The 12,415-nt window shown below is 41.0% G+C and overlaps 1 protein-coding gene across 2 annotated transcripts in view; it reads right to left on the reverse strand.

Annotated features, from left to right (window-relative positions):
- SHOC1 (shortage in chiasmata 1) overlaps positions 1-12,415 on the reverse strand; it is a 49,988-nt gene that overhangs the window by 19,125 nt on the left and 18,448 nt on the right. For both annotated transcript variants that reach the window (XM_077345297.1, XM_077345298.1), the window contains 6 exons: positions 12,082-12,318; positions 10,700-11,086; positions 5,855-5,980; positions 3,811-3,987; positions 2,894-3,001; positions 1,532-1,716 (listed from right to left, as the gene is read on the reverse strand). In XM_077345297.1, coding sequence (XP_077201412.1) covers positions 1,532-1,716; positions 2,894-3,001; positions 3,811-3,987; positions 5,855-5,980; positions 10,700-11,086; positions 12,082-12,318 — 1,220 coding nt within the window. The remainder of the gene's footprint in view (positions 1-1,531; positions 1,717-2,893; positions 3,002-3,810; positions 3,988-5,854; positions 5,981-10,699; positions 11,087-12,081; positions 12,319-12,415) is intronic.

A 12,415-nucleotide genomic window follows, 5' to 3' on the forward strand; every position in this document is an offset into this window, starting at 1 on the left:
CAGCTGCTAGGGTCCTCACAGGTACATCTTGGAGGACCCACATCTATCCTGTGCTGAGGCAGCTGCACTGGTTGCCGGTTATTTTCCAGATCCGATTCAAGGTTTTGGTTTTGACCTTTAAGGCCTTACGCGGTCTGGGCCCAGTGTACCTATGCCCCCCACAGGGCCTTATGCTCTGTGGGTACGAATTTGTTGGTCATTCCCAACCCCAGAGAAGTTCTCTTAGCCTCAACCCGGGCCAGGGCCTTTTCGGTCCTAGCCCTGACCTGGTGAAATGAGCTCCCGGAGGAGCTGCGGGTCTTTTGGGAGCTTACAGCATTCTGCAGGGTCTGTAAAACGGAGCTCTTCCACCAGGTTGTTGGGTGAGGCTGGGCTGCAAGGAAGATCTGGCTCCCCTTATAGCAGCAGTAGCGAAGTGTAATCGGCACCCTCTGTATCCCACCACCCTTCTAGAATGGATTGTCTTGGGGTAGTATAGATGATATTGGAGTTTTTGCCGCATCTATTTTACTGTTTTATTCTGTTTATTATATTGTATTCTTTTTAAATGGATTTTATTGTACGATTTTACTGGGGTTTTATATGCTGTAACTCGCCTCGAGCTTCCAGGGAGAGGTGAGTAACAAATATAACAACAACAATAATAGAAGTTACAACACTAATTTGAGACATCTGTAGATAATTAACAGAAATAAAGAACTAACCATTAGAAGCATTTAGAAGAAGAAGAAGAAGAGTTGGTTCTTATATGCCACTTTTCCCTACCCGAAGGAGGCTCAAAGCGGCTTACAGTCGCCTTCCCATTCCTCTCCCCACAACAGACACCCTGTGAGGTGGGTGAAGCTGAGAGAGCGCTGATATCACTGCCCGGTCAGAACAGCTTTATCAGTGCTGTGGCAAGCCCAAGGTCACCCAGCTGGTTGCATGTGGGGGAGCGCAGAATCGAACCCGGCATGCCAGATTAGAAGTCCGCACTCCTAACCACTACACCAAACTGGCTCTCTTTAGAAATGGGTATTTATATGATGTAAGTATGGACAAATGAGAAGCAAAGTGGAGAAGTGATAATTAAAAAACTTGTTCTAAATTTCAAATTCAAAGCCATGCTCCCTACTCTGGGCAACTTGTTTGGCTTATGTGACAAAACCTTACAACATTCACCCGTGAAGATGCTGACATGCCAGCAATACAAAAAACAGGGAGGGAGAAGAGGGTAATTCTTAGCCAGACACCCTGAGAGCTATTAATCTGTGCAATTCTGCTGGTGCCCCAGTGGCTCACCTTGTTCTGTCAGGTGCCTTCCCCTTTTCCTTTGGATCCCCCCCCCCCGAGTTCTCCTAGAGGGAGTTGGTCTTCTCACTCTTGTGCATGATTCCCCCCTATCTGGGTGCCTCTTATTATATACTGGTTTTCTGTTGGAAGTGTGAATTTGCTTATTTCTCTCTGCATCCTTGATATGGTAAACTAGTGTTTGTGTCCACCTCTCTTCACAGTCCTGTTCCTCTGGTATTAACCATCATATGTTATTTACCTTATTTTGCTCATTTGTTTTACTCTGCATCCACTTGACCATCTGATGTTGAAGCTCTGTTGTCTTGGGATTGGCTTCAAGCTTCTTCTGGCAGGCCAACTGTACAATCGTTAACAGTCGACAAAGATTATCCAGGCTAGAGCCTACAAAGTCCTTATATCTGTCTTTCACCTTGGACAAGTAGCCTAACAAAAAATAGACATCAGCAACCATGAAATACTGTAAATGCTTTACAAATTTTTCATTGGCAGCAATAACAGTTCCTTCTTAATTAATGAACTCACATATAAATGTTTGTGTCCCTTGAGGGTGGCACACTAACAGGATTATCCTATGCAGTGTTATGCCTTACTAAGGACAATGATTTCACTGGATTTAGAAGAGTATTTCAGGATTGCCCCCCAAATATTCTGTATAGGGCACTGAGAGCAATCTAATACCTAAATATATCTCCTCTAGCCTGTCAACTGTCTTAGCTCCCTGCTAGTTAGCAAGAGATTTGCCACTGGGGTTTTAAATGGCGTGTTTGCTGTTATGCTGAACTTCAGGGTTCAAAATGTGACAAGTTTTTTTCAAAGCTTTCTTCTTCAATCTCTGTAATAATTTTATACTGTCAAGAAAAATGTGGGGATTGCTGAATTCACTAATAGCTTTGAGCAATGCATATTCTGAACTGAATGACCCTCAAGTATATTTAAGTAGATATTTTGTAAGCCCTATAAAATACAATTTTTAAAATGTGAGTGTATTTATAACTGGAAACGGTCTAAATATATTTTGTAGAAAACCTTATTTTCTGTCACTTAGGATAAATTTACAGGTGCCAATACTAAATAAGTCAATAAGAATATATGCTCTGCCTTTCCATTACTTTTACAGCCATTGTACCTTTTACAGTTATTTGTATGATAAGCTATAGGATTTCAGAAGAAGAGTAACAAAGAAGAATTAAGCTGCTATGAAGAGCCAACTTGCTGTAGTAGTTAAGACCAGCAGTTTATAATCTGTTGAGCCAAGTTTGATTCCAGGCTCCTCCACGTGCAGCCAGCTGGGTGACCTTGGGCTTGCCATGGCCATGATAAAGCTGTTCAGGGTTCTATCAGCCTCACCCTACTCACAGGGTGTTTGTTGTGGGGAGGGGAAAAGGAAGGCAAGTGTTAGCTGCTGTGAGACTCCTGGTAGAGAAAAGCAGCATATAAAACCAACTCTTCTTATATGTATAATCCAAAAATAAAAATTATACCTAATATTCAGATATTTTCCTTATTTTCTAGTGTCTCCCCAAGCTACAGTGGTGTTTTTGAGGTTGCATACATTAAGTCATCAAATAAAAGAAGAAATAAATTTATGTATAAAACTAACCTAGTGCTGTATTCAAACTACATGTTAATAAAAGGTCTCGAACTGTTACCACCAAATGCAGAACAGCAGCATGTTTGAATAGGGCAATATCCTTCTCATCTGTTGTACCTATAACAAAGATCAAAGGAAAATAATATGAATTCAATAATAAATACTGGCTGGTAAAACTTCACTCAGCCAACTGGGAATTCATCCTCTAGCCCATCCTTTCTCAACTTTTTTACTGTTGAGAAATCCCTAAAACATTCTTCAGACCTCAAGAAACCCAAGAAATGGCCTGATTGGGCAGAATATGGTTGGGAAGTATAGCTGTATACATGCCCATCCAGGGCACTGCCCCTTCACACTCCCTCCAGGCCCATCATAGGCCACGGGGGGGGGGGGCAAGTTGACATGACCATATATGGTCATATCACCCGATAACAAATAAAAAAAATACAAAAATAATTAAACCCCACACGTTTGGGATACCCTTCCAAGGCGATCAAGAATACCCAGGATTTCACAAAATCCTGTTGAGAATGCCTGTTCTATCTTATGGAGACTTCCTCCAATAGGATTTCAGAAGAGTCACAAAGAAGAATGAAGCTACTGTGAAGATACATTTATGTATAAACAATAAAAACTGTTGCAAATTTCTAATATTGTCATGATTTTGTAGTGTGTCCCCAACCCACAGTGGTGTTTTGAGGTAGCATCCCCTCTGCTTAGAAAGACATTGCAAATACGTGATCAGAGTGAAAAGATCTTATGCAGCTAGTCTGGGGAAAGCCCTTGGGTGCTTTACAACCTCTCTATTTTACATGAAAAGACGATGCCAAAAATATGCTACTAAATTTATATTGTGGAGCAAAATGTACATTCCTGATAACACGATAAACAATGCACTTTGATTAGAAAGATGAATCTATCCTTACCCATCACACATTGTTTAAAAGCATCATTGATCATTTTCTCTTGCTGCTTTAAGAAAAATCTGGTGTCATCAAAATTAAGGGTGGCAAACCTCCAATTATGAATGCCAAGACTTGTGAGCTCTTTTAAAACTGGAGCCACTGTTGTTTCAAGGATATTATATGCCTGAAATTGGCTTTCTGGATTCATACAAACAAGAAGGAGAGAGTCAAAAAGTGCAACAAATGCATTTAAACACACACACACTCACTAGCAATAAAGCTCATTATGAGAAAAAAAAAACACGGTTTCTAGAAAACTGTTGTTGGTCATTTCTTTAATTTTCCACAAAACATTAAAATATAAGGCAGTAAGGCCAGCCGAAAGCTTGTTAAAACTTGCCACCCCTTTGCACTCGCCACCCCTTTAAAACAACTCAGCACACTCAAGCAATATTTTCCCGTCGTCTTCTCTCCTGGAAGATGCATCCCCTCCTCCAGCACCCGGCACTTTTTCTCTCCCACTCAAATGTGACATTTGTCTGAAGGGAAGGGGGGCACATGCCACCAGGCTCTCAAATGTGTGCATGCAAGTGCAGGTGGGGGAGGGGCTCCACTGAGGGACCCACAAGGAAAACTGTGGATAAGATGTGAATCATCACCAATACGCCTTGTCTTCTATGTATAAAAAAGAAGATACATAGATCAAGATCAGTTAAACTACATTCTGTTTTCTCACTGGGAGAAAACCCGAAGATAAGTATTTCAAGTAAGTAAAAATGAAACATATTCTGATATCCCATAGCACAAGAATGAGGTGGCTCACTTTTTTCCACATTTTAGCGCTTTATGAAATAGGAGATTTTTCTAAACCATCAGCTCATTATACATAAAGAGTAGGAGGCAACATAGTTATCCTTTTTAAAAAAAAAAGACATCTACTACCACATGGAATGATATTTCAGCTCCATTTTGTGGTCATGCAAAGCTATGCTTTACAGCCCCAGTCATGCCCAGTTTAGTGCTATGCAGCCAATTATTAGTTTTATCTGTCGGCGGCCTTTCTCACTGAGTCAGAAAGCACAGTGTAAATCAATGCAATTGATAGGCTCTGACAATCCTATGCACGGCCATCCCATTTGTCCAAGCACTCAAAATTGTTTCTGTCTGGTCCCTCAAAGCTTGCATGCTAGGGCATCACATTTTCATCCAAGTACGGATAGAGCCTAGCAATTTGCTGGTGTACACAGCAACACAGGGTTCTTCCTCAGTAGTCCTTCATGCAAATGTTATAACCGAATGCATGGCTATTGAAGGCAGGGTGGGTCAGAATACTAAGTGGGCAGGGCAAGCACATTACTGAACACTCTTCCTCACGCAGGCTTGAGTATCTGCAGACAGTTTTTGTTTGAAAGCTGGAGACCAAGAGAGGCATTCATATGTCTCTCTACTTTTTTATAAGACGCCTTTGGGAAGGACTGCTTGTAAAAACACATTCCGGTTCTACCAGAGATACATTTATGATTTTACAGATATCCTTTTCTCTCTCGGAACTTCTCCACATTTAACAACATTACTCTTTTCTGGGTGATTAAGAAAACTTTACCAACTTCTTAGCAAGGCTATAGCAGCCTTTCTCAGCATTTTGACTACTGAGAAGCACCTGAAACATTCTTCAGGCTTCGAGAAACCCCAAAAGTGGCACAATCAATGCAGAATATAGTTGGAAGCATAGCTGTGCATTAGTGTTTTCCAGAGTGATCTGCTCATAGAATGGGGCCTTCTTGCATCCTCCAGTCTATTTTGGTTCTCCATAAATTGTTCCTGTCAGTCAGGGGACTCCCTCAAATGTTGTGGAATGTTATGAAATGGGCCACAGATGAAAAAGAATCTGCAGCAAGCAATTGGGCATCCCCTCTTGCAGAATTGGTCTTCTAATTGTTGAACATCTGATGCTTTTCTAAAGAACTGGAGTTCTCTGGAATTCAGTTTAACCCCGCCCCCCCTTTCTCTACAGGCATCCATAAGAATAATTATTAACTATCAAGTTGCTTAAAATATTCAGTACCTGATGGCTTAATGTGGATGAAGGTTATGTCATTTTCTTTTGTTTCCTGTTCACAAACTGCAGTGTTAAGAGAAACAGGACTGGCTTGGTTTTTGGACACTGGGCTCTTCTCCTTAGCATCTGAAACTTAAGAATGACAAAACCGCAAGCATCATGGGAGAAGACAAGCAGTTCCAATTTCTTACAATAAAATTCTTATATAACGTTTCAGATTTGACAAGGATGCACACAAAAGACAATACATACATATGTACCATGTGGGAACTATGATACCTGCACTATCAGTTATACCTTTGGTATCTTTTCTGGTGCTAGGCAAGGTGGTTCAATAAGCCTGGCAAGCTACACAGGGACTTCAACACCCTGTAAGCAGGCCTGTGGCCAACCAAATGACAAAATGAAGAGCAGCAGAATCAGTATGAATAGTGGAAACAGGTTTTTTTTAAAGCTTATTTAAATATTCTTCCACCTCACTCCTACCCAGGGTTTCTATCCTCCTGGTAGGGCCGGAGGTCTCCTGAATTACAACTGATCTCCAGACTACAGAGAAAATGGCAGCTTGTGAGAGCAGACTCTATGGAATCACAGCTCTACTGAGCATGCTCCTCTCCCTAGGCTGAAATATACCAGCCAGATCTGGCAATTTTATCCCTACCTTCAACTTCATACCTCTCCCCTTATCTTCTATATCCAGTATAACATCTGCCATGGGAAAGATTTCTTCATCTAATATAGATAGTTATGCAACCCAGAGAATAGGTGCAGTTTTAGCTTCCACTCACTAGATGGTAATAGAGCACCTAAGTACAGATGTTCTGTGATGGACTATTTAGAACCAAAATGATCAGTTCGTATAACTTTCCATTGGTTGATTGAAGTGGGTAGCCGCATTGGTCTGAAGTCGCACAACAAAAATTGAGTCCAATAACACCTTTAAGACCAAGATTTATTCAAGGCGTGAGCTTTTGAGGGCACGTTTCTGCCATTAATTACTAACATGGACAGGTTTATTTCTTCAATGTTTTTTTGAACTACAGCTGAATTCAATAAGACTGATTGGCTGTTTTAGCAAAGAATTATCATATGGCATAATATGGCATAATTTGGATATTGTGACACAGTTTACTAATTTGCCACTAATTTACCTTTTCTATATATCTGTACTCTCATGATCCTCATTCCATTTTGTCTGAGGAAGTGTGCCTGCACACGAAAGCTCACACCTTGAATAAATCTTTGTGGGTCTTAAAGGTGCTATTGGACTCAATTTTTGTTTTCCATTGGTTGATGTTTTAAAAAAAACACAGAACCCCACCACACACGAAACCTTACGCATATTTTCCCTCCAAATATTAATCATGTTGCAAATTCCACACACTCACAAACCTTCTGAGTTAATTTTACTCTGTTTCAGTTTGAATTAAGGAAGCAGAACTATCAACCCATGTTGCTGGAAATATTTCTTTAAACACAAGGAGGAAGTCTGCAGTTCATGAGCACCCCTCACCATAACACATATCTCCTCCCCTCCAGCTGTATAGTCACTACAGCCGAAAAACAGGTTGTAAGAAAGAATTATTACAACTTGTCTGCACTAACAGGAGTCTGAGACTGGCTTCACGGAACAGGACAAGAGACAAACTTGAGTGGATCTTGGATTGCTGCAAAATATTCAGGTGGGTAGTCGAGTTGGTCTGAAGTAGCAAAACACCTTTACACCAACAGAGTTTTATTCAAGGCGTAAACTTTTGGGTACATGCACACTTCTTTGTATCTGAAGAAGTGTGCACGTGCATGTACACAAAGGCTTATACCTTGAACAAAACTTTGGTGGTCTCAAAAGCACCACTGGATTCAAACTTTGTCCAGCACGATATTTAGTTTGACAGATGAAGTATGGCCCTATAAAAGGAAGAGCTAGAGTAGGGTTACTACTGCTCTGTGCTATAGGATATATTTTGACTCCTTGTGACTTATAATGCAATATTAAAGTATCATACTAGGTACGTGACTCAGCATAATTTCCCACATTCTTGCCTGGGGAACAAACAGCTACAGCTTGCAGCAATCCTCATAAAGCGTACGAAATGTCACAACAATTGCTACACTCCATTCTAAGCATTTATAAGCTGGTAAGATCACACAATCAGGCTGTTAGCCTGACTAATGACTGAAGCTGAAATTAATGGAAATTGCTTCCAATTAAATGTGTTGAGGTGGGGCTGTTAACATGGACCTGAAGCTAAAACACAGTGGTTAATATCCAAAGTCCTAAAAGGCAGAGGTGAGAACAGATAATTCAGGCTTTCCTTGATCATAATGCTGCAGAAGGGAATGCAAATCTGTACTTGCTATCTAGGACAGAGTGGGTTCTGCCTGTAGGCAAAATGAAATAGGATGCTTTCAACTGCAGATTCTGAGCACTGTCAAAGGACAGCAGGTTGAAAATGATGTATTTAAATATTAAGGGTGTGATCCAGTCCCTGCTTATGTCCGCCCTTCGGCATGACCAGCCTTCCCAAAAGAGGGAGGGGCTGTAGCTCAGTGGTAGAGCACATGCCTTGAAATCCAGATGGCCACTTATTTGGCCCTTGGCATAATCAGCTAACACAGGTGCTGGGGAAGACAATTTTCCATCTCAGACCTTGGAAAGTTCCTGCTATTCAAAGTAGGGGTAAACAGTAGGGAACTTCTGAAGGCTCAGCTAGGTGACACGGGACACAATCAGACTGGAGGGCCCCCAAAACAACTCATGCTGTCTCACTTATTGTCTCCCTGACCCGGATAGCCCAGCCAAACCCAAGCCCATCAGATCCAGGAAGTTAAGTAGGGTCAACCCCGGCTAGTATTTGGATGGGAGACCTTCACGGATCCGCGTGGCAGTTCCTCCAAGAAACACTAGGGGTCATGATGTAGAGGCAGGCAATGACCAACCACTTCTAAACATCCCTTTGCCAGGCAACCCTTGGATCGCCTGGCTATATTACATATGCCATACGATAAATAAGGATGTTTTGTCTAGTGGAGCACTAGGAAGGATGCAGCAGCATTCTGCGCTTCTTTCACTGGAGGCGAGGGGGTCTCACTTGCATATTGCCACACCACATACCAAAACCTTGGGACACTCCTGGTTGAGGACATCTGCTTGCTCATACATTTCTTGCTATGTCTCAACCTCGTTGGGTGTAGCAATCTTTGGGTTGGAGATATTAGGTGTAATCCATAAGAACATTAGGGATGCCCATTTTTCAGAAAAGGGTTTTACACATTTAAATAGAATTTTAAGGGACAATGACTTAAATATGAAACAAAGAATTATTTTCTGTTTTCAGTTACAACATGGAATGCACTTGATTGTATAATGTCCTGTAGTTTAAATACTCAGGGCATAAGTCATTGCTTGGCTGAAACCACCCCTCTCCTCCCTTCCCACTCCTCCTGAGAGTGGAATTCCCTTCAAGTCATCCTCTTTCAGTAGCCTCCCTCCTATGTACAGAAAGCTATCAAAACCTAATAGGATACTTACAGCACAGATGAGACTGTGCCCAGAATGAATAAGAAATAAAGGCATTTCAGGGCAGGAATGCACGTGCTCTCCAGATTTAGATGATCGGGTAAGACAAATTCACAGCTTTTCACTCTGCATGTACGTGGGTGTTGTATCTCAGAACAGCAAAAATCTTACAGCTTAGATTCAGATGAAATTTTCTACCTGCAGAATTGAACTTTCCTGCCTTCCCTTTCTCACTACAGCCCACTGATCACCATAAATTGCTCCTGGGGGCAAAGGGGACGCTGAGGAATTACTTGGGAGTGATCTGTGGTGGGAAAATTCAGTCTCGATTCTGTCCTATGCATGCATGGTGTACATGAGCCTTGTCTGTGATAACTGGCTACAACATGAGCTGTTTCCACCTGGAGAATTCCCCCTGCCTGGAATGCAAGAAGCCCTCAGATCAAAGGGATCTGTCCAGAAATCATGTTAATTCTGAACAAGATCTGTAAAGTTCCTGGGGCTCTCCCTTTTGCGCCAGGGCAAAGCAAAACCTGTTTTTCCACCAGTTCAAAGGAGGGACTGCAGCCTGACTACAGGTAGGTATGATCTGGACTCTCCACCTTCCCCACTGTGGGGTGGTGCTAAAGCTCCACTTAATGGCACAAAGCAACTCACTGCTATATCTCTGCCTATGTGACACTATATGCATTCGAAGTGGGAAGTGGGCTCCCAAAAGCTTATGCCCTAATAAATTTGTTCATTTTTTAGGGGCCACAAGACCCTTAGTCTGCTCTAACAAAAAAACAAACACACATCTCCCTTTGGAATCAACCTGACAATAGTTTTTGGAATGGAACCAATGTTGGAACAAGTAGCTCTGAAAAATATAGTGAATGTCATTCACTCCTAAAGGACCATCTTGTCCTAACTGAATTTGCCCATCACTGAGATCCTTCTCCGTGAACCAAACAGATTATTACTGGAGGCATGAACTTTCCTATGGTCATGCCCAGACTCTCAATCTCTCTCACTAGCATGCTTTTAGAGTGACATCCTTGTTACCATTAGGCAAAAATATCTCAGCTGATCAATATTTAAGCTTCCTCTACCTAATTTTGCTTCTAGTTTTTTCATGCTGTTAATGTCTATTACTCTTTTACTCTTGCTTTTTCTGTTTATATTCTTGTCTTGAAAGCTGCCAAGAGAGCTTTATGCTGAAGGGTATGGTATAAATCACCCAACCAAACAAACAGTTCATATTTTTCTATAAAGCTGTATTTGTTTCTCAACCTGCAGATAATTTCAAAAGCTTTGTAAATATGATATTTGGAGCAGAACACTCAAACTACCTTTATCTGGAATATTTACCACACTGTTCGTTTCTTCACTTTGAGGTTTCAGATGTTTAGATCTCAGCATAATAAAGCTGCTCAGAAGGTCAAAATCATCACTACGCTTTCTGGGCAGTTCAAATGACACAGTTTGTTTGACTCCTGATGCTCTGTTTGGTTCAACAGACACTGCTTGCCAATCCATTGGTTGCACCTGGCCCCTTTTTCTCTCTTCTTGGTTTTCCAACTGCACTGGCTTGTCTGTTTCACTCTGCAAGCCATCTTCCCTGGCATTATTTTCAGAAGACACATTTTCATTATATACAGGAGAACAACAGGGATCCTTTGTTCCACCGGAGTCGGGAACACCAGAAGATTCTGCTGTATGCTTCTCTTTAAGCCATTCTGGAAATAAAGAATAATACTGATGATAACTCATTCTCTGTTCTACATATGGAGCTCTGCAGATTATGTAACTGTTCTTGTATAACTCACACAGAAGCTGTTAGTTAATATTTTGAAGTACATTGGAATCATGGCTAAATGCCATGGTTCCCCATAGCCACTGAAGATATATTAAGAGATGAGGATAATTAGAGCAATAATTTTGGCCTCTTTGGGAACAGGTGGGTTTTTTCTGTTGGGCCCATGCTTAGAAAACCACCTGGCAAAAACTAGTAACCTTGTCTGGCTGGGTATTTTCCCCAATGACATCGATTGCGTCACTCTGACTTCTGTCAGAATCTGACTTCTATCCAGATGAGTTCAGCACCAGAATTCAGGCCCGCAGAGATTGTTTTCCTCTCAATTTGGGATTGGCATGTCCAAAATCTAGCTCGTCGTATCTTGACTATCTGACGGTTCCTAAATACAAACAAGCCTTTATGCTGACTCATTCTAACTCAAGTGGCAGAGATTTCTGGCCATTTTGGATGGATTCCATTAGCTGACAGACTTTGTAGCTGTAACACGGGGAGCCTTGATGGCTTGCACCATTGGATTGTCCAAAACTTCATAGAACCATGATTGTTTCTCCTCTTTTGAAGGATCTGGTTTGTCTGAAAGTGATGATAATATCACACTGGCAGTTGCCAAAATGTTTTTTCTCTGTAATTATATTTAATAGTTAGATCTAGACAATTTTGTGCTCTAGGTGTTATGGTTGTATAATTAGTTATCAATATCATTCTGTGCAGCTATTATCACTATGCTTTTGTTGTTGAATTGCTGATGCTAAGGACTGCAGTCATGACAGCGGAATAAAGAATGAACAGGGGATAATTAGGGGAAATAGTCTACTTTTAAAAAGCATGTCAGCAATATAACAAGCTCTCAAGGGTGCATAGAAATTTGTTATTTTAAGGTATAGAAGACAAGATTAAGAAATCATCAGTACTTACCCTCTGACTGAAAGGCAGTAATTTGGGGGAATGTTTCTACATTAATAAACATTTTTCCACCCTCTAAATCTGAACTAAGTGTTTCTAAAACACATGGTACTGCCAGTCTCTCTTTTAAATTAATCAATTCATTTTCTTCTAGTGAACTGATCACTGAAGTGTCTTCCTGTATAGACAATTTTTTTTTCAGTTCTGTAACTGGAAGACATTCACGTGTAGGTACAAACATCTGATGTTCTATGAAAAAGAGAGACAAACACATAATAAAATCATGAATAAAATCATGAGTGGAAAGACTCTCATTTGAAAATAAAGCCACAATCTCGTGTACTGT

This window comes from Paroedura picta, chromosome 7, assembly GCF_049243985.1.
Source record: "Paroedura picta isolate Pp20150507F chromosome 7, Ppicta_v3.0, whole genome shotgun sequence".
Lineage (NCBI taxonomy): Eukaryota > Metazoa > Chordata > Lepidosauria > Squamata > Gekkonidae > Paroedura > Paroedura picta.